Source organism: Pezoporus flaviventris, unplaced genomic scaffold (genome assembly GCF_033815535.1).
Source record: "Pezoporus flaviventris isolate CSIRO_AGI_PZ_B2104156 unplaced genomic scaffold, CSIRO_AGI_Pfla_v1 ptg000059l, whole genome shotgun sequence".
Lineage (NCBI taxonomy): Eukaryota > Metazoa > Chordata > Aves > Psittaciformes > Psittacidae > Pezoporus > Pezoporus flaviventris.
Genome location: NW_026892607.1, coordinates 3,666,938 through 3,689,627, shown reverse-complemented (window position 1 = coordinate 3,689,627; position 22,690 = coordinate 3,666,938). Strand labels below are relative to the sequence as shown.

The window sequence follows — 22,690 nt, the reverse complement described above, 5'->3', positions numbered from 1 at the left end:
GGATGTTCTTTTTCTTGTTGCTTTGCCCATCTGCCTTAGTTTGCCCTAAACATCCAGTTTTGATTGTTTGGGGTCAGGCTGGCCCGTTTGTTATCTTTAATCACGGCTAAATAAACTGGGAACATTCAGAAGAGCAGTTCCTGACCACAGGCAAGAAGAGGGTTTCATTTCCTTTGAGTCTGTTCTAATACAAAATTCTGATGTCACACCTTAGAATTCTAGAGATATGAAATGTTCTGTGAAGCGTCTGAGCTGGATCTTTGTTGGATGGAACCATTGTTCACACTGCTTTATTTGCATTGCTTTAGAAGGCCCCCCTGAGTAAAAAGGCCTTTTGCAGTCATTCTGTCCTTTCTGACTTGCTTTCTGGGAGTAAAATGAAAGCAAATATTTCCATACTACAGACTTGATAAAGACACAGGGGTTCCACTGATGGCTCTTAACAGGTTCTTTTTATGCATCACTATGCCCTGATCATTTTCTTCTCTGATGGGTAGAAAGAGTCACCAGTTTTCCTCCTAAAATGAATTTTTTTTTTCTAGGAAAGCTCCTTTAAATGTTACTTTCCTAATATTGTTTCTTTGCAAGCAGGGATTTTAAATGGAGGACATAAACCAGTAACCTCCCCACACACAGGTATTTCTCCAGTTTAACTTTCTGTGCTGTAGACCAGACCATGGCCTGGAAAAGGCAGTGAGTTGATCAGCCAGTGTAAATGACCAAACCAGACCTGTGCTGGTCCCATTCAGACACCCTGAGAACTTAGCGTGCGCAAACGTATCTGGCTGTGTCCTGTGAGACCATCGTACGTAATCTGTCTGTTTCTAACAGCAGAGAACCACGAGGAAATATTTCATAAGGAAGATCTTGAAATACATTTTTAGAAACCATTCGCCTACATGAGATGAAGTGACCCTCATTTGGAATAAGAGGCATGTGAGAAGAGTCTCACACTTGTTTCCCTGTGTTTCTGTTTCTTGTCTTTCTAGTGGGCTGTTCATTGCAATGATTGTGAGTCTGCTCTTCCTTGTGTTATTGAGGTTCACAGCTGGGGTTCTCTTCTGGATTTTCATCTTTGGTGTGATTGGAATTATAGGTTATGGTAGGTGTAATCCTCCACCTTCTGAGGCTATTTATTTTTCCTTATTGCTTAATTTTGGGCAAGGAAAGTAAATGATTACATCAATTAAAGGCTATAGTTGGGAAAACTAGTGCCTGGGTTTAAACACAGTTAAGTGAGAAGGGCTTAAATGGCAGTGAAATTTAGTAAGAAACCAGCTGTGCTGATACTTAGCACCAGATGTAGCAACCTGAACTATCTGATCACAGTGTGCTTAGTCTGCATTCACTTGTACTCATCTTTCTTTTCTATAGATGTGATGTTATAGCTGACTAGTCTGGCAGTAATGCGTGTTTGGGTTTTGCTTATCGGATGTGCTGAGGAGAAAACATTTCACTTGTCAAAGATTTAGAACAATCCCAACCTTGTCTTTGCACTCTTCAGAAACACTCATTTGATATTGTTTTCTAACAGGCATCTGGCATTGTTACTGGGAGTATGACCACCTTAAAGGAATACCTGGATCTGACCTCACTGTGTATGACATTGGATTCCAGACAGACTTCAGAGTGTACCTGCAGCTGAGGCAAACATGGTTAGCGTTTAGTAAGTGCCCTTTAAACTTGGTATCTGTTAATGGATGTTCAGGAGATTCAGTCACTGTTTCACTACAGTTTCTGCTTTGTTAAATCTCATCCTCTACATATGTTGCTCATAGAAGTAAGCAGAGTTCTTTTTCTTTGTATGGTACAAAAATCTACTTTTTCTGCAAGGCTACTAGTGTATTTGTAAGGGACCATAATGCAGTCACAGTAGTGATGAGAGTGAAAAACGCTGGTGTTATTAGCATTCTACTTCCTGTGTGTTCAGCCTTCACAATGGGGAGGCAGAAGGCAATAACTAAGTTTGATGAAGATAAGGATGGGCATTTTTCTCTCTGTGTTTATGCCCCCTCCTTGAAGGCCCCAGAAATGAGATTAATGTCTGTGCATCTTTTGTAGACCTGTTTACATTCAGGTCACTGAATTTTCTTGCAGGCTGACCTGAGTCTGTGGAATGAACCATCACAAATGTCATCACTTCTGGTTTTCAAAAGTGCTTTGCTGCTTTCTCTTACAAGGGCAGCGTATTTAAAACAATCCTACTGCAACAAGACAGCCTGCAGGGTATGCATCCCTCCCAAGGGAAGGAGGGGCACAAAAGAGAGCAAATACCTGTCAAATACTACTTGCACTGCTGTTACTGCTCTATTATCAGGCACACAGGCACTAACTGATGATGAATGGCACATAACCTAAAACACTGGCTCTCCTAATTGGTAGCTAAATTAACAGCAGTAGTTTACTGCTTAAATCTCCTTTCTCTGCTTTGTGTCTTCATGTAACTGTGTTGGATCATTGGGCTCACCAGCGTCTTCTACATATTGTTGAGGCAAAGCTTTTTAGCATGCTGGCTGTAGAGAATATTAGGATTTTGTTAAGTCTTTCCTTGTAACTCCCCTGCCTGATTCTTAGCAGCCAATGTACAGTTTATCCAGAGGTCAGTGTCACTTTCAGATGAGTAAGTTGAGGTACTCAGGAATGAAATTACTTTTCCAAAATCACCCAGCACATCAGTTAAATGTCCCTGAAAAAAACATAGGCCCTCTTAGTCCTAGTCTAGAACTCGTCACGGACTGACATTGCTTTCCTTTTTCACAATGCTTGCGACAAGCTACATTAACTTGACAGAGCTGAACTGGATTGAGACCAGCTTCAAAGGAACCTGCCTATGTATTCCTTCATGGAGAACCATATGAAAAATAGGTGCTGAAATGTGTGTAACAAAAAACATTGTTCTGAAGGAAGTCTGTGGCTCTGAGCACCACAGGGGTCACTTGCCGCATGCAGTTCTGATGGCTAGGGGTGCTGATAGTACTTGGGATTGCAATTGATCATCTCTGACTATCTGGGTCTGGATTCTGAGGCTGTGTCAGATCTGTGGGACCTGAAGCCAATTCCCCTGTCCCTGTGCAAAGCTCCAGACACCCGACAGCTGAGGGGAAACCATCCCTTTGTCTTCCTCTCCCTCCGCAAAACTTCTTGGTTTCAGCTGGAGGAGACAGGGCCTGCTGTGTGTAACCGTGCACCACTGCTGGGCTGGTTTAAATGTTGTCTAACCCTCTGAGGCACCCGGAATGAAGGGATGTGTCTCAGGGTCAGAGGAGGTGTGCTTCAGGCTTTTGGAGGTGCTTCTGGAGGTGGTGTCCAGAGAATTCCTTTACTTCCCATTGCAGCAGTAGGATTTGAACTGACACCAATAGAAATCAGAGAGAAGCCAACTCTTTAAACAAGATCTGGGTTATGAATCAAACACTGCTCACAACTAAGAGAGGAAATGTACCGGGACACGGTGCTCTCAGCTCTCTAACCTTAGAGCAAGTTTGTGTGATAACAGCAGCACAAGTGGAAGGTGAAAATCATTTGTCCAAAACTGTACTGTCTTAGCCTCTTTGTTTTTTTTTGACTCAAATGAGGGGAAAGGAGCTCACGCCAAGCTAATGCTCAGGCAAGTCTATTGATTTAAGTGCATCTACCTGTTATAGGAGAGCGTATCTCAGAAAACTGCACTCTTCAGGAAAAAGTTGACTCTTCATCTCCTTTTTCTTTAGTGTATTGAAATACTACAGATGAGCAGCATTAGAGTATAAACATGCAAAATGCTTGTTATAAAAAGCAGCATTTGTAAAGGGTGAACTGTCAGGGTCCTGCCCATTCTGACAAACTCTGGCCATGTACAATATCTCCCCACAAAGCCATGAAATGGGATTGAAGATTGGCAGCTGCAGTGAGAGAAGCAAAGAGCTGCTCTAGCTGGGAATTCTATAGAGTTCATGCGCAATAGTGCAAAACACAAGGGGAGTTGCGGGGGGGGGGGGGGTGTGTGTGTGAACTACAGAGGCAGCCTATTGGTTCGGTTCTTGATAAATCTAACTTTTGTTTGTTTCCAGTGATAATACTTTGTGGTGTTGAGGTCATAGTCATACTGATGCTGATCTTCCTAAGGAATCGGATCCGGATCGCCATTGCACTCCTGAAGGAAGGCAGTAGGTACGTTTGCCTGAGTTTTGGGAATATATTTTGAATTTTATTAGACAATCTCTGGAGTCTACTCTTCTTGAGCTTCATCTTGCAGTACCAAGGGCAGGAAGTTGAAGTACAACACTGGGTTTGTCCAGCCATACATGTGGTATAAAGAACACCAGTTATTTGTCACTGAGATTGTGCTTATAAGAGCTTTCTCTTTTGCAGTAAGATATTTATCTCCCAGCTCCCTGCCTTAAGTGTACAGACGCTGTTAGTGGCACCATATGTCCTCGGTGCAAGGAGGTGTGTGCCAAATGTGGGACACTGTTAATAGGAGCCTAAGACCTACAGCTGCCAGCTTTACTCTCTTTGGATTGTCTCCAGAGAGACTTATGCTAGTGGTAGAGGTGTTGTTTTGGCTGGGGCTTTTAATTTAGGAATTACTGGATTCTTATGGCTCCAGTCAACCTTTTGTCTGGACATGCATAAATCTGCAGAGAGAAAAGGAGATTTCCATGACTGGACATTGTAATATGGTGTAGTCCAAGGCTCTTCTTTTCAGCTCTGAATACAGAGGAAAGCAGAGCGGGATGTGAGAGTTGAGGGCCTGGGAGGCCTCTTCATTCTGTGTTTCCTGAAATCTGGATAGGCTTTATTCATAGTGGTTACCGGTTTATCCAGTGCCAACTCCTAGTTCTAGTTTGCGTTTGGTTTGGGTTTAATGGGAATATAAGAAAGGAGAAATGGATTAAGCACACCCCTGGATTTCATTGCAAATAGGCTAAGGTCTCATAGGCCTCAGAAGTAGGGCTGTGTTAGAGCACATGGAGTTAGCTCTGAGTTTATCTGTGTGCACTTGCTTGTGGTTTTCTGCGCTCTCTGTTGATGTTATGGTTCTCAGGAGTTGGGGGTTAGGATTTTTGTAGTGGGATTAGGAAATACTGAAGTTCTGCATTCAGCCAGGTACCTGTTTCCTGTCTTCTGCTACTGTGCAGTTAAAGCATAGCAAATAATTTTGGCAACACTGAATTTTCTTCTTTAGTTCCTGTTCATGACAATGCAGGAACGCTTAACTCTCTGCAGCACTTTTGTTCACAGCCTTGACAGGTAGAAGGATTTCAGGAAGTTCATAAACTTCCTGCTGGGAAGTGATAACATTCTGTAGTTTTTCAGTAGCATGGAAAGGTCCCTTGAGGGTGATGGTTTTGCTTTCATGCATAATGCATGAGATGAAGCTCTGTGTACAATTCCTGTAAACTTAACAGCCCATGCCCTGTATTTGGGAAGGTGCAAACCAAGCTGCTAACAACTGGAAATCAAATTTCATTTTTCAATACCTTAACTACTCTTTCAAAAATATTTCAATTGTCTTGAAATCCATAGGGGCAAACAGTTAACAGTCATTACTCTGTCTACGGTGTCAGTGGAATCCAAGAAGCCTCCCATGAGCTGCTGCGCACTGCTAGTGCGTAGTGACTGTTTCTGCTGTGTGCGTCTACTGGACTTCTGCATCTCTAGACTCAGACAGAAATCGATGTGTTGCTCTTCAGCTCCTGATTGTACACGAGGGTTCCCTCGCGCTCTCCCAGCATTTACTAGTTTAGCAGCAGGAATTGGGTAACTTTGTCTGCTTTTACATTTTGGAAACTGCCTCCTGCCAAACACATAGTGTCAGAAATGCCACAAGTCAATCCTGCAGGAAATACTAAGAGACAGAAAGGCTTGTGGTAAGCTTACAGAGTCACTGGAGAGACAATTTAGAGTAACAGAAGAGGTAGGTGGCCAGAATGCGAAGAGAACCAACCTGTAAGCTTGAGTGAACAAGCCCCTGCTCTCTGCAATCCCATCCCATGAGATAACCCAGATGGAGGCGCTCCCCTCTGAGGGCGCTGTGGCTGGTTTACCCAGCGGGGCTGTATCTGTTCACTTGCTTACAGAGAGGAGTCCCTGGGGGTGTAGGAGCCAACACGCTCCAGTTCCTGCTCAGTAGTTGCATTCTAACAAGAATTAGCAGAATGTCAGCCTCTAGAACATCAGCCTTGATGTTAAAAGGAGCTCTCTAAGCTGCCAACAGTGAAAAGCCATTCTTCTTTCTGCTTGCCAACAGTCAAAGACGAAGCACCATTCATTTAGGGCATGTGCAAGGAAAGTCATATAGTCACAGGAAGGTGTTAGCATGTCCTGGCATTACAAAGACAAACTGAATGTCATGCCCCAAAATAGTCAGTACTTAAGGCAGGAAAGGGGCTGGGAACAGAGTCCTCAAATGCAAAGTAGCAAGAGGTAATTTCAGGTGCGTAGTAGCCGAGGGAGGAGCATATGAACTGAGCAGGGTGGGACAAGGAAATAAAGGGTCATTACTGCAGCAAGAAGATGTGATTGAAATGGGTTTGTGGCGTGGAAAGAGCTGGATCTGTGAAGCAGTAATGGAGAAGGAGGAAGTAGAAGACAGGCTGGAACATGATTGATAATGTTGATTGTAGTGCTGCTGATAAAAGTGGAGTGGTAGAAATGGCAAAGTGAAGATGTAAAGACATTGAAGAAAGAGCCTGCAGTATTCTGAGATCCCAGCTCTAGTAGCTCAGAGTAAAAAGGATGATGCTAGAAGAGGCCTGATAAAAAGCTTGTTTCTTAAATTGCTGCAGCTATCTGACATGTTTTGTTTCTTTCACAGGGCTATTGGCTACATAATGTCTACGTTGTTCTATCCAATCGTCACCTTCACACTCATTGCAATTTGTATTTCCTACTGGGCTGTGACAGCTGTGTATCCTTCTATCTGTGCTCCTCTCTGGAGGAACTGTCTTCTGGTCTACAAGTCCAGATAATTCTCTGCTATTTCACCTTGGCCAAACCAGCGTTAAAAGGGCTATTTGGTCACTTGGCACTTGCTGAACCGGTGCACTCTTCCTCACTGGGCATTTGCGTGTGATTTACCAACTGGATAGTGAATTTAATTTCATTAAAAAGAACTGGACTAAACCCGTGCCAAAGCAGAGGATCATACAAGCTCTTTTATACTACATAAGGTTGGTTTCAAGGGGTGAAAAAGGAACCTCAGCAAAGAGTGACTATGCCCTTTCTTGGCTGTATGCTCTATAGACCTGATGTTAATGGTCGCTTAGTTAGCTTGGATGAGCTCCATGTGTGTTTTGTACAGAAAAATGTGGGAAAGGAGTGAGAGAACACAGAGCACCCCATGTCCTCTAAATTGCCTGACAGCAGCCACTGTCTGTTCCTGGAAAGGCAAGGCTTTGGTAAAGTGTCAGAAAGGGGACAGTTGCTTTCTGGAAACAAATTGTTCTTTCTCATGCAAAGAGGGTCAGTTACTGCTGTACAGGACAGTGTTGATTTATCCTTATGCTCTGTGTCTACTGCCACCAAAATCCAATCTCTCAAAGAGCTGCATAATGTGCCTTGTCAGAGGTGGGTGTGCAGGAGAGACTGGGTCAGCTTTCAAGGTTATTCCCCTTGCTCGCTCTGGCCATGGCAGACAGCTCTGGGATGAAGTCTGCCTTAGTTCTGTAAGTAATGAAAGTATTTAGTTTTTTCTGTGTCCCTTCATGCACATCTCTGCATAGCAAAAGTGGTTTTTCTGTGACCGGCACAAGTGTTTTAGAGCTCATGGTTACCCCCTGCAGACTCCTGAGTTGCTCAAAGCCCACAGTTCTGTGATTCCTCCTTAAAATACCTCATTCAGTTTTCTGGCTACATCAGGAGAACCTGTGTATAAAGTAATGGCTAATCAAACACTGTGCAAGTATGCAAACCTGACTTGTGACCCAGAGGTAGGTGTTACAAATACTTACCTGTAGTGAGAGCTATCCTAATTGTATTTCTTAATCGCTATTAAATGCAGTGTGAGAAAATGTACCTATCTTAATTAATGATTCTTTGTGCTAAATCTGAAAATAGTGCTTTGTGTTCAGCTAATACTCCTTTGTTCAAGCAATTTAGAGATATAAAGCAGTTTCTTTGCTGAAGTGTGCTGTGAGCATCAATCAGTCTCATTTACTGGGCGTGAAAGGAAGATGCAGAAATACAGGTTTATTTGGAAAAGTGTTCCTGAATTCATGAGGATTTCTATTTTTGTGGAAGAATTTGAAAGCTGTGCCTCAGACTTGCCCAGCCAGGTTTCAAAGCAGAGGTTTGGCTGCTTTTGGCACAGTGATGACCATTATGAAGCTCCAAAAACACTTGTCTTTTGACTTGAGTGTGGAGTTGAATTGAAGTGTTTCTTGAAAACTAGAAATATTTATCAAATGTTCTGTCAGGGTTATTTTCAGGTATTTAAATGTCAATGTACTGCTGTGCTTAGGTACATCCCAGACAATTCCCCACCATCCTGATACCAAACATTAAAAAAGAAAGGGAATAGGAATTGTCTGGTTCTGTTTAACACCCAAACTGAGCAAATACATGAATTGAACAACAGAACTAGGGAAGAGTAATCTGCTGTAAAGACTACTCCTGTTTTAATACCATGAGATAAGTAAGAGTATGCTTACCTATGTCATACCTTACAGAAGGTAAGCTCTGGCACTTCCGCAGCTTGTACAGAATGGCACAGCTCAGTTGATTTCAGTTCAGTCGTGGTGATTTACACAAGTGCCAGATTTGGTGTCTGGTTTTCAAATATTCTTTTTTCCTTGCTGTTACTTTTTATATGAGCAGCTTTTCTTTAATGAAACTGAAGCGTTTGTGTATCTTTAAAGTATATTTCTGACATTCAAATTCCATATCTCTAGGTTTCAGGGTTAGGGTAAACAGCTCTGTTTGCCAACTGTATAGTTTAAACACCTGCATAAGACATTAATATAAATCCTTATGTATGTAAACAGGTTGCATAGTACTGCAGTGTAGTGTTTAATGATCTGATGAGACATCAAGCAGAATGATGTGATTTGTATGGAGCTGCTAAATTTCAGAGCCTGTGAACACAGAATTCAGTGCTTATCACTGTGTTGTTTATTTTTCTTCCTGTACAGACTTTTAACACAACCAATGTCACTAAACTGTGTCCAGGTGCTCAGTGTACTTTTGCTTTTTATGGAGGAGAAAGCCTGTACCATAAGTACATCTTCATCTTCCAGTTAGCCAATGCCTTTGTCTTTCTCTGGCTGGTGAACTTTGCAATTGCATTGGGTCAGTGTACCCTTGCTGGTGCCTTTGCCTCCTATTACTGGGCCTCTCGAAAACCAGCTGATATTCCACTATGGCCACTCTTCTCTTCATTCGGACGAGCAATACGGTAAGACTGTGGGGCTGGATGTGAGCCCTCTCACATATTGAGCAAGTGCACGTTTTACATGTAGGAAAGCCAGACTTGGAACATCAAAGGAAAATGATGAGTCAGCACTGTGCTTTCCTCTCAGTGGGCAGCCACGTGCCACCTAACCGCTCACTCCCTCCACACAGTGAGACAGGGGAGAGAATCAGAAAGGTGAGAGTGTGAGAATACATGGGCTGAGATACGGAGCATTCAGTAGGTAAAGCAGAGCTGTGTGCACAAGCAAAGCACAATGTGGAATCCATTCACCACTTTGCACTGGCAGGCAGGTGTTCAGCCATCCCCAGGGCAGCACGGCTCCAACACGTGTTCCAGTGACTTGGAGGACAAGCACCATCACTCCAAATGTGTGGCCCCCCCCACGCTTCCTTCTTCTTCCCCCAGCTGTTACTGTTGAGCATGCCATATGGTGTGGGATATCCCTTTGGTCAGCTGGGGTCAGCTGTCCTGACTGTGTCATAGAATCATGTAGAATCGCAGAATCATGGAACGGTTTGGGTTGGAAGGGACCTTAAAGCTCATCCAGCTCCACCCCCTGCCACAGGCAGGGACACCTTCCACTAGAGCAGCTTGCTCCAAGATGGCCTGGGGACACCGCCAGGGATGGGACATAGCAGGGGTGAGTTTGGCCCCTCCAAACTCCTCATGCACCCCCAGTGCACTTGCTGGGGTGAGGAGCAGGAAAGGCCTTGATACTGTGTAAGCGCTGCTCAACAGTGGCTAAAGCATCCCTTTGTTATCGACACTTGTTTTCATCACAAGTCCATAGTGTTGTACAAGCTACTGTGAAGAAATCTAACTCTCTTCCATCCAAACCCAGTCCAGTCAGGAAAATGTAGTTGTTAGGGGGAAGCTGAATCCTGTAGCCCAACAGCAGCAAGGCTGCTGCAGCTCCAGCCGAGTAGAAGGCTGAGCAGGTATTCCCAGTAGGCACACACACCCAAATACAAGTATGCAACACATGTATACACAGCTGGTCACACAGACAGACACAGCACTCAAACACCAAAAACACCTATGGCTTCATCCTGTTCCTCTCTCTTGTGGATCAGGGTAATTGTCCATTAGTATGTGTAATTCCCACTAATGGGCCTTCCTCCAGTTATAATTTTATTTCTACGTATACACATACACGCACATACACGTATAACTGTAAATATGTACATATGTGCAATGTAACAGTCATTTATTTTGTTTTAGATACCATACAGGTTCGCTGGCATTTGGAGCCTTAATTCTTGCAATTGTCCAGCTTATTCGAGTAATACTGGAGTACTTGGATCACAAACTGAAAGGTGAGATTTATGAATCTAGCCTAGCTTATCAAGGCCTCCTCTGGTAAATCCCTTCCTTCCTCTCCCAAGATGTTTTTCGTTAATGAAAAGAGAGCTTTAGCTGTTGTAGTTGCATTTGAAGCCAGTGAATATATGCTGATTTACTCAAATTGAGGCTGTGTCCTTGGGAACCTAATGCAAAGTTTGCATGGGGGATGTGGATCTGCTCTAATTGAAAGCTACTGAGTTAAATTTGGTCGAGAAAGAGAGTCCGTACCTAGAAGAAAAGAAGTAATGTTTCTGCTTTTGTCATAATGTAAGATTTTCTTACGAATACCTTTCCATGTTCTGAGAAAGACACTTCAGGAGCTCTGTGTATGAAGTACTCTCCTCTTTTCCAGGTACACAGAACTCCTTCACTAGATTCCTACTCTGCTGCCTCAAATGCTGTTTCTGGTGTTTGGAAAAATTCTTAAAATTTATAAACAGAAATGCCTACATCATGGTATGTGCTGTCTCTGCAGGTGGTCTCCCTGTCTGGGGCACTAAAATACCCTAGCCACTCCTAATGGCTCAGCAGCCAGCGGTACTAGAATCTGCTGGAAAAGTAATGGGATTTATATGAGTTGTCAGGAATGCATGTGGTCCTACCATGGAAAAGATTTTTTGTTTTCCCTGAGTCTAAACTCAGCTTCTTTCGGTGCGTGTCCTCGTCCATCACCCTCACCCCCAAAGTAAGTGGGAGGAGATGGCATATAACTGGTTAACTGAGTCAGCAATTGAAATCCTGATTTGAACAGGAATATGAGCTCATTTCATATGGCATGTTGATGACACTTCTGTTTGGAGGCAGTGTTTGTATAAGGCATGTGGTATCTGTACTTCCTCCTGGAAGTTAAAAGCACAAATTCTACCAGCAGCAGTAGTGCTATTTCTCTAAAATAACCATTCTTAGCTTCCAGAAGAGAACTTCCAGATTTTCATCTAAATAAATACACACAGATGTCAGCCTAGGATGCTCTGACTGGAAGCAATTTCATTGTTTGAATGCTACAGTCCCGGCTTGTTATCTCAAAAGAGATGGCTGGAATGGGTCCATTATAACCCATGTTCATGCAATTGGTGTTAGAAATTAATGCCATCTGGAAGAGGAAGTATTCTTGTTGACTATCTTGTTTACAGTTGATGAACTGAATGCACTGAGAGCTGTTCTAGTATATCCCACCCTGGCAGATGCTATTCCAGGAAGAAGAAAAGGTTGTGTTCCTGAATAGCTTTAGCTGCTTTACTTTATGCTGATGTAAATCCACTTTGATACTGGTATTTCTGATTCTTATTAAGTGAGAGCAGCGTCAGGCCCAAGGAGAGACCTACAGGGGTCGACTCACTTCTGCTCTACAAGTGCCTGTTCTTTCCACTGACTATAATCTAGTGCAGGTAGCAAGCAATGTGAGAATCCCTCAGCAAGTACCTTATTTGCTCGACTTGGCAAACTCAGTACTGTGTCTCCTGCCTGCCAGATCGCTGGGGTAGCCCACTCATCACGAGGTCATTTGAAGGGGAAAGATGGATAATACTGTGTCCCAACCTGGTGGGAACATTGAGAGGTAGTGGGTGACCGGGGGAAGTGCTTTATGTTCACCTGCATCCCAGTGCATGTACCAGAACCGTGCTTTGGAAGATGCTGGCACACGAGGGGGGATCCTCATTATTTGAATACTGAACAGCTGCCGCTTTTTGCAGATTGCCATCTACGGTAAAAACTTCTGCACCTCGGCGAAGGAAGCGTTCTTTCTGCTCATGCGGAATGTGGTGAGGTAAGGGGCCACCCTCCAGGACTTGGAATGTCAGGATTTCCTGCTGTCACGCTCTGAAGACAGACTTCTGTCCTCTCCCATTATTGGAAGATGATTCTGTCCTCAGACATGGCCAGCAGGCTCTCCAGCACAGCAACCTGTGCAAAGCTGATGGAAACCAACAGTTTTGTTGTGATTTGCTCTTTCAAATTCATAAGCATCCAGTATAGATTCCTCCAAGGAACCAATGGAGCCCTTGATAGGAGACCTGCAGATATACAGGAATGGTGTGCTCATCATCTGCCATATGTGTGTTTCTTGAGCTTTGGCCCACTCACTGTCTGTGAAAAAGGAAAGCAGAATCTTCAGAGTGAACCAGAAAGCTTATGGGGTGTCAGGGAGTGGAAGAAAAGAAGAGAGTACTTTGCTTTCCAGACCAGTATCTGTAACATACCCACATATCCCTTAGTGCTGGGAACTCCCCTGGCCCTTTTCCCTACTGTGAAGACTGCTGCCAAGCTCCCTGTTCTCATCAGTACTTTTCCTCATCGCTCCCGGCTCTTCCTGTACTACTGTGAGATCAGAAAATAGTGGAAGAATAACTTAGGGGCAGGTCATGTTGATACAATAGCAGGCAGCCTGATTGCCAGGCAAGAGACACAATAAAACTGGTTAGGTGATTCAAATTAAGTGAAGGACTGGGAGGTGGAGATGAATGGAGAGGGAGGCTGAAATAGGAAAATGAAAATGATGCTTAAGAAACTAGAGTGAAGAATTGGAGATGGGAGAATGGAGTGCATTCACTCCATTACCCCACAGTAATAGTGGCACGGGGTGCCCACGCTTGTGCAGTAGGGCAGAGAAGCTGCCTTCATGTGCTTTCCTAGCATCACCTCACTCCCGTTCCTTCATGTGCTTTCCTAACATCACCTCACTCCCGTTTGTGGTTTTGCTCTTAATCATTAAAGCAATAGCTAAAAGCCAGGCATGTACTTTTCATTGTTTCAATCTGAGGTGTTTTTGTCTTGTGTATATTGCTAATTCTGAATTCTGACAGGTTAATGATGATTTAATCTCTTTAATATTCCTTAATGTTCATCTTTCATGGTAGTCAGTGCTGTGCATTACCATATCCATAGCCTTCAGGCTGATGACACAAAGCTCATTTTCCATCCCATTATTTACCTGCAGTTTCTGGTAAGACAGGCTTGAAGTATTTCGAGCAGGAACTCCCTGCTGTTGCTTTCAGTGAGGGCTGCAGATTTACTGTCAGTTCTGCTGTCTACCTTAATTCATCTTTGTGCTTTGAGGCCTCCTGCCTTCAGTGTTGTACCATATCTTAAAATAGTGGATTTGGCATGGTATGGGGTTGTGAAATGTGGCCAGATGGGACAAAGTAAGAAGAAGACCTACAAGCATTGCTCTCTTTTTTCGGTGTGTATTTTGCCTCTTCTAGCCTGGTTTATCTGTGACCCTAGAAGAAAGGCTGAAATAAACATAATTTGATGTTTTGTTTTGTTTTTTAACCATCAAGAGCAGTGAATGGTCTTCAACTGCAGAATCAGTATTGCTGTATTAACTCACCAAGAGGCTCAGTGCTGCTTTGCTTCCTAGGATCAGGCTGTGACAAAGCCCATCTCAGTGTTGCATTTCTGCATGGTTGTATTGTCAGCCCATGAAACCAGCAGAAGGCACCTTCTTGGTCATGTTTGTCAATTATCTGTAGATAAACTATAGATTTAAGGAGAAATAATACAAGTGTCTGGATGGTGATTGTGGGTCATTTGTTCTTTGCTGACAGAGTTGCAGTTCTGGACAAAGTTACAGACTTCCTTTTATTCCTGGGGAAAATCCTCGTTGCTGGTGGTGTAGGTAAGCTAATGGTTTCTTTCCAACATTCTGTGTTCTGGTACCTACAAGCACACCATGTTCATATGTGCTTAGTTAACAGCTGGAGGTTCTCATGGGTCTTACCATTTGGGAAGCTTTCCGATGTTTGTGGGGTTTACAGGATTGAACTAAAATGATTCTTTTCTTTTTCCCCCCTCTCCCTCTGCCCCGTGTGCTGTTGGGAGCATCTTTTCCATAACTGGAGGAAGTGGGGCAGGTCTGCAGGAGATGGGCCTGAAGCTCTTCTGTATTCAAACTCATTATAGAATCATAGAATAGTTAGGGTTGGAAGGGACCTTAAGATCATCCAGTTCCAACCCTCCTGCCATGAGCAGGAACACCTCACACTAAACCTTTATAGCTGTAAGCTATAAAGGGATGTCTTAATTATCAGTAAATATAAAAATATGTTATTCATGCTTTTCTGCAACAGAAAAGTGATTTTATTTCTTAAATGGAACACTCTCAGAAATGGGGTTGACATGTTCCCTCACTGCGTTTGCAACTGCCACAGCTGCTTCAGTCATTAGTTTACAAATAACCACATTTTGTATTCTGTATACTAAAAAAGAAAAAATACTAACAAAGTCTGTTTTAATCAAAACCTGAAAATTAGTCCAAAGAGCAGGTCTAAGCTACTTTGTCATTGCTCTAGCCTGACTTTCAGCTGGGGTAGCAAATTTGATTTGAAACATGTTCTCCAAAATGTAAGCCATGGGATAGTGAAATTAATTAGTGCCTTTGTCGTCTTCAAGAATAAACTCTTTGGGTGGTCTCTGTTACAGGTACATTGGTCTGTTCTAAACCTCTCGTGCTTATCACTAACACTGCTGTTTCCCCATTTAATCTGAAGTAGCTCAGTATTTCTTCAAGCAGTAAAAGTTAAAGCAGCCAATTTTTCCTCAGTCTTTTTTATTTTACAAAAGATCCACCCATTGGCCCTTGTTATCCCATGTCATCGTCTTGTTTATCATCATGTATTAATTATGCTATTAAATCCAGTAGAATGATAAAACAATTCATTAAAATCTCTCTGGGCCCATGAATATCTTTATGGTAATTGATTCATTTACATATCTCTTCTGTCAGAATGCAGATCCAGGAGATAATTGGTGTTGAGGAATTTACTGGTTGCAAGCTCGTATTTAAACCCACCTTGGTTCTGGTGTCTGTTTGTTTTATCTCATCCACTCTTTAGGCTTAGGAAATCAGAGTCAGTACAGGAATCAGTGATCTTTTCTGCTTCTTGCAGGTGTTCTTGCGTTCTTTTTCTTCACTCAGAAGATACCAGTCATTGCACAGGAAGCACCAGCGTTAAATTACTACTGGGTACCATTGTTGGTAAGGAAACTACCTACTCTCCCTGACCATTGAGAACAATTTGAAGTGTCCAGACTACTCGGGGAATAGTCTCGTAGTAGCTCCTGTTGTCACCCTCTCAGTGGCATGCTGTCCACTGAGGTGAGGATTGAGCTGCAAAGGCTGGTGGTGAGGCACCAATGTCAGTGTGACTTCTAGTGGAAGGGACTTGTGATGCATCTCTTTCTCCTTTTGTAGCCACACTAGGCTCTGGGCCATCTCCAGGATGAGGGTTCTTTAGAATAAACTTGCAGGAGTTCAGAATATCCTTGGCATATATTCTCTTTGGGGATAGAAATGGCTGCAGTTTGGCAGCTGGAAAGCCAGCAGCTACTGCATGTTAGAATATAGTGTCTTGAGTCTGTGATCCCTTTCTGCAGAAGTAGTGACCTTTGGTAGAATTACAGAGGTGCCATTAAATCTTCCTAAATATGCTTAGCAGACTAGGCTTCTGACTTGTGTTACCACTGCCACACTGATGCTAAACTGAATTTGAGGGTTTATTGTGTTGGGTTTTTTTGTAGACAGTCATTATTGGCTCCTACCTAGTTGCACACGGGTTCTTCAGCGTCTATGCAATGTGTGTTGACACGCTTTTCCTCTGCTTTTGTAAGTACCATGGTTTCTTTCACTAATACCTGCAGGTGACAGGAAGAGTAGAAAACCACCTTATCCATTCCTTACAGAATTCTGGTGACATGCTATCAGACTGTGAAAAACAAACTGCTTTTCAGACTGGCTCCTTGATGTGCAGAAGTGTTTCAGTGTTCAGTTTTAATTAGTTTAAGTAATGGAAGGTAGCTGTCTGGCTCTTGGGGATATCTGGCTTTTGTTTTTCAGTCGTTCCTTAACTTTCATTAACGGGTTTTTTCTGGGTGCTTTGTAAAGAGCCCTGTACAGAAATGATTTACTTAAACCTTTTGTCAATAACAAAGTTATTCTTTGGTATACATGTTTATAGAATCATAGAATAGTTAGGGTATATATGTTTCTTTTAACTTAACAGCCCTGAACAAAGTATTATGCTAAAATGTCTTCAAATTTGTGTAAAATACCATTTAACAAACTATCTGTCCCTTGGACCCACCAGTGGCAAGCCATCTTGGGCACTCTCAGAGGGACTGCTGCTGTTCAGTGTGTCCAGTCAGAGAATACTGAAGTCACAAAAAAAATCTGTCTCAGATTAGGACGTGACTATAAGAAGAGGATGTACTTATTCCAAAATACATTCAGTTTCCTAGATTTATAGAATTAAAGAAACAAAGTATAATTTTCCTATAATCAAAGTCATTCTGGTTGAAGTTGCATGGTAGTGATTGCTCTTGCAACTGGTGAATTACTTGATAATGCTAAGGTGATACTGATCCCCTTAGCATTAGTCATAGGCTTGACTATAGTCATAGGCTTAATCTAGCACATGCATAGTGGATCACTGAGGCACGGTAAACATAGTAATACTGATCCTCCTTTTACAATGGCATAAAGTCTTTCTTTCCTTTAAACACTCACCTTCCTAACCTTGCTTCCCAAGGAACTAAGGTTAGCAGTGATTCTGGAAATACTGGGTGACCAAAGAATCACAGGAACAAAATGAGTCAGAAAACGGAATGTTAATGTCTAGTTGAGAGCTATTTATCTTACGGACTTTGGTTCTAAACAAACATAATCACAGGCAGACATAGGACTAATAACACTCCATAAGTAAGTTACTACTGTTATTTAGAGTGAAATGGAAATGGATCAAACTAATTAAATGTATTTTTTGGTGCACTCAAATATTAGGAGGTTTTTTTTTAATTCATTCCAGAGCCGCAGGGTATATACTGCCTTGGAGATACCTGAAGATTTGCTTCCTCTAACGTCTTTGCCCAGCCCTTATATGTAGTGCTCTCTCTCTGGCCCCAGCAGGGTTGCACTTGCAATGACTGTGCTTCCCTGCACACTCCCTCCAGATTGCTCATCAGTGTGAAATAGTTCACTGGTCTGTGACTACTGCGTGGCACAATCACTGGGCTGAACCCAGTTTAGTCATGGCCTTCTTCCTTTCCCTGGGGGAAGAAAAGCAGTATGTCTGCCTCATTATTTAAAATTCATATTCTGGTTTGCTTCCCGTGCAGTAATTCAGTAATGGTAGCCAGAGATCATATAGAATTTTGTGCACTTGTGGCATCAGGTTTTCAGAAGAACTTTATCTTAGGTAGTGAGAAAGGGTCCAGTTTTAAGAAGTGCTTAGATCCTCAGCTCTCGCTGGGGCAAAATTTTAAGCCAGAAATGCCAGGCTTCTGTGGAAGCATGAATGTTTCAGAGAATTCCCACCTATACTGCCAAACCAAAGACTGAGGAATAAACTGCATATATTGCTGTCATTTAAAAATGGCTAGATGCTTGCATCTCTGCTTTGTGTAAAACCTCTTCTGGTTTGAGCAAATAGAAATTTGGTAGTGTCCTTTGTCAACAGTACAGCTGAACTGCCTTGACTGAGACTGGTTTTAATATTGGGTCTTCTTCTGCTCTCTCTTTTCTTCAATTCTGGATGTGTGTGTGGTTGAACTGCTGTCTGCTCTTCTGGCTGCTTTTGCTGTGTAAATTCAGGTGAAGACCTGGAAAGAAATGATGGATCTACAGCAAAGCCCTACTTCATGTCAGCTAGCCTTCACCGAATTCTAGGGAAGAAGGAGCTAAGCCCTAAGAAGGCAGCGGGATAACATACACTAAACTGCAACATCAAAACAGTGTCACTTTTAAGCAAAACTTGTATAAAGTAGGCAAAAGTAAAAACTGTAAATGATGCTTCTGGTTAATGGGTGATTCTTTTTTCCTTTTGCTTATATCTAAAAAAAATGAGCAACATTGGTAACATTTAACTAGTTTAAGTGCTTAAACTAACATCTGTGAAAACAGGCCGCGTTTTAGTTTATAGAGTGCCTATGAGAAGGAAAATGTAAATTTCAAGCTTTTTTAAGTCTATAATGATGTTTTAATAACTTTTGTAACACAAGTTGCTGCCTTAGATGACAGCAGTTTTGATAATGTTTCTTTTTGTAAGTGTATATTTGTAAGAGAAATTCAGGCAATTTTTTGAAAGCACTAACATAACCTAATCAGCCATAAAAGATTGTTTGAGACTCTCTAGTTACCCAGGAGATGGTACTAAATTTGTAAATATGGTGCTATGATTGTATTTTTTTGTACAAGCTGGTTCACAGCTATTTAAACTGTGATTATACATGCATTAATGATTCCCTACACTGAAAAATGTAGTGATATTTTAATCACATCCACATCTGCGTCTTTTATGAAATGATGGTACCCTGCAGGTCCCAAAGAAGGTGGTCAGAGGAGACTATACCTGGTCCTGCTTAAAGTGAGGTTTTCTGTGAGTTGTGCTTGAAAGACGATTTAATCAAGAGAAGGTCCCACTGCACTCGATTTGTGGTTTCACAAAAGAAGTTTCATCTGGTACAAGATGGTGAATGTATCGTTTTTAGCTGATGCGTGAGAGAGATGCACTTAATATCCCCCTATCTCTGATTGTTCTGTGTTATGAGGAGCTGAGTTGCACTGAAAGGAAAACCAAATGCAGTCTTTTTTAACTTGGAGGAAAGCCTTGGCTGCAGTTGTGAAAGGAATTCTGTTGCCATTGCCTAGCTCAGAAGGGCTCCTTAATAAGACATTGCAGTGACCGTGCGTGTCCTGAGGGCCAGGCCTGCTCCTTCAGCAGGTCTCCGGGCTCTCAGGTGCTCACACAGAAATGTGTTAAAACATTGAACTCAATTATTCTCATGATGCAGCATGAATTACTTAGATACTGAAACGTGCTCTAAAAGATTTAGTTTGCTTTTTGATTATTAAATTTGCCCGGTCATTAGAACAATATCCAGTGGTAGAAAGCACATTAATATTCTGTTCCATTTAATGACCCTCCCATTAGTAGAAGTGTCACTGAGGTTAGTAGCAGCTCTGCTCATGGAAGAAGTCTTACACTGGAGTGCTTCTCAAGTCCTTTATTGCCATGAGCTGAGCTGAAAAGGTTTTCATTTATTGGTCTCATGGGTGCCCAAGGACCCAGCCACACTGATCCTGACCCTAGTTTTCATGGATTCCACCACAGTGGGTAAGATATTCCATTACTGTCTGCTTGCAGCAGTGGCATGTGCCATGCCTCTGCCAGACCTCTTACAGAAGTTCAACACTTGACATACTTTCCTAGCCCCAGGAGTCAGTTGGTCTCACAAAGGGAAAGGCAAATTCTTTTCCAGATGATTTGAATGCAAATTTCTGGGGAAAATTTCCTGACAATCCACATCCCAAAGTGATTTTGCTCTCTAACAACTCATGGCTCCAGTTCATGATAACTGTAAGCACTAGAAGCAGAAATACTGCTGATGTGGCCGGTGTGGGGTCCTGCTGATGCATGGTGAGTACCACCCCTGTGCTGCTGGCACGTGCACAGCAGGGTCTCAAAACCTGGTGAGCTGATGCACAAGCACAGGGTACTCACATGCATTCCCTGTGATTGGGTTGGCACTGCAGCACTTTCCCTGGAGCAGAAATGAGGGGTCTGGTTTAGGACTCAAGTAATGTAAAGGTGTACAGTTTCAAATGGAACTGCTGGTTGTGGGCACCTTCAGATTTTGAGAACCCCTCTTAGCCTAGAGTAAACCTGACTTTTGGAAAGGGCTGAGGAACCTGCCTTCAGAAAAACACAGGCTTCCAACTACGAAGTTTTGCATCATCATCATTCCCTTCTCCTTATGTGCATGGTGTTGAATATCCAACCCCCCCCCCCCCATTCTAATCTCTTCTGAGAATGCAGTCAGTAGCTTTCTGGGGTCTGTGTCACCATTCTGTGATCGAAGGAGCGGCTGGTGTGATCACAGCCTGTCTGCTCAACCTTTCTTTTGAATTTTATTTTTTCCATAGTGCTGAGTGGTTAGTTTGCATTAAGGAATCTATATTTCTATTGGACCTGAGTGTCTTACTGGGAGCTCAGCTGAAAAAGCGTGTTTCTGAACACAGTGTGGTTTTTTATCATATGAATGTAACCATAGGGTTTATTAGGAATAAACCATAATAGACATAGTAGACAGTCATTTGACTAGAAGACTTTTGTAACAAGCCTATGCATTTACTAAAAGAATTTCTAAAAGTGAAAGTTTTAAATTGTATTATTATTTATATACAGTAAATATATATGTATAAATTTGCTTCACTCACTATTTTGTGAAATCATTTAGAATGTGATCATCATTTCTGAGAAAACTTAAAAGCCATTTTCTTAATGATATAATTATGAGAACTGTGACAATATAAAGCAATACCACGTAGATTTTGTAATCACTAGATTCAGTAAATAAATCAGAATGATTTAATACTAAGATTGGCTTTAAAAAATAAATTGCTGTTAATGAATTAAGTAGAAATTAATGCAAGTAATTACATGGGAAAGAATAACATAAAATATTTTAAGACTAACTTATTATAATGGTTCCTAGCTCATCCTGTGTGCCAGAGTCTGCAGCCTTGCACCGCAGAGGAGGTCCTAGTGGTGACATTCATGGATCTGGACATGTCCTTTGTTGCTTTATTTAGTGTAAAATTGAAAATTCCATCCCTCACTTCAGAGAGTGGAATCTGTAGTAGCTGTGTCTGTAACACGGTGAATTATGTCCTGTGTGCTTTGCTCTGAGCCCATGGGAGTTGGTGACAATGTGCCCACCCATCCCATGAGGCACAGCCCCGTGGCACACGTGGCAGATGTGACACATGTGACAGACGTGGCACGCGCTGGTGGGCGTTTGGTGCTGACAGTGCAAGAGAGGAGGTGATGCTGGGACCAAATATGTGGCAGAATCCCATTGTGCTGCTGCTGGCAAAGGGCTTGGCAGGTTCTGATCCTTCCCGGCCCCAGAAGCTTTGGGAAGGCAGAAAGCCCCATTTATGGACCCCATGAGCAAGCAGAACATAGAAACCAAGAGACAGTAGAAAGCACCTGCTATCACATCCCCGTAGTCATGTTTGGTTTAGTTCTGGTTGGGTTCATTGTGCCTCCCTAGGGTATATTAATGGATGGCTTTCATTTACACGTTTTATACCAAAGGTTTAATATCAAGCCTTCAAATTTTGTAAAAAAGGGGAAAAAACAGAAAAAAAAAAAGTAACCCCAGAAACAAAACAAAGAAATGAGAAAGATGACATCGTTTCTTATGCTGAGGTGTTTTTTAACAAGTGGTATGCAGCAGCAGATTCTCGGGTGTCCCAAGGATGCTGAATGGTCTCTTGGACGCTACTGTTTAGAAGGATGAGATACTGTAAAGTTGCATGTTCTGCTGTAGAACAGAAAACAGATTTTGGCAGGTGCAGTGTCAGGCTGGTTCTGGACAGTCAGTAAGTGTTCTTCTGCAAACGGTTGTCAGAGGAGATGGGGAAGAACAGCCTGGCTCTCCTGGGTGACGTGTAATGTCTGTCAGTCTCCTTTGGGTCTCTTGCTCAGCCTGGACAGCTGTGTCGTCTCAAAGTGCCTTACAGGCTGTTACTTCACCTGCCTTCTATTCCGAAGTTTATTCGCACCAAGTAGACTACAGAACAGGAAAGGATTGGTAGGGAAAGGCGTGCTCTCCTTATTTCCAATTAACTGATACGCAGTGAGCTATGGGAGAGCTGTTGGTTGTGCCTGGCTGCGGGATGCAGCTCCCGCAGTGTGGTGAAGACACGGACTGTGTGGTCCAGGAGGAAACCCGTCATGGCCATGGTCAAATAATCCAATGAAACCAATGCAAGGTGTTCTGTTTTCAGTAGTACAGTCGTTTATAGCTTTAATTTATGCCATGGTGAACTCCTGAGCTGGGACCAGCGGTTCTGCTTTGAATTCCAGCGCCCATACCATTGTACCTGTTGCTGCGGGGAGAGCTGGGCTCGAGTACTGAGAGCAGGAGGGGAGAAGCCGGTGCATCATC

At 42.6% G+C, this 22,690-nt stretch overlaps 1 protein-coding gene across 8 annotated transcripts in view; it reads left to right on the top strand.

The window, feature by feature from the left end:
* SLC44A5 (solute carrier family 44 member 5) overlaps window positions 1-21,112 on the top strand; it is a 175,720-nt gene extending 154,608 nt beyond the window's left edge. For all 8 annotated transcript variants that reach the window (XM_061469803.1, XM_061469802.1, XM_061469806.1 and 5 more), the window contains 13 exons: window positions 990-1,102; window positions 1,535-1,666; window positions 4,050-4,149; window positions 6,800-6,892; window positions 7,826-7,913; window positions 9,114-9,376; window positions 10,616-10,710; window positions 11,091-11,194; window positions 12,433-12,506; window positions 14,287-14,357; window positions 15,628-15,716; window positions 16,259-16,343; window positions 18,327-21,112. In XM_061469803.1, coding sequence (XP_061325787.1) covers window positions 990-1,102; window positions 1,535-1,666; window positions 4,050-4,149; window positions 6,800-6,892; window positions 7,826-7,913; window positions 9,114-9,376; window positions 10,616-10,710; window positions 11,091-11,194; window positions 12,433-12,506; window positions 14,287-14,357; window positions 15,628-15,716; window positions 16,259-16,343; window positions 18,327-18,439 — 1,420 coding nt within the window. In that variant the 3' untranslated portion in view covers window positions 18,440-21,112. The remainder of the gene's footprint in view (window positions 1-989; window positions 1,103-1,534; window positions 1,667-4,049; window positions 4,150-6,799; window positions 6,893-7,825; window positions 7,914-9,113; window positions 9,377-10,615; window positions 10,711-11,090; window positions 11,195-12,432; window positions 12,507-14,286; window positions 14,358-15,627; window positions 15,717-16,258; window positions 16,344-18,326) is intronic.
* Window positions 21,113-22,690: the final 1,578 nt, after the last annotated feature.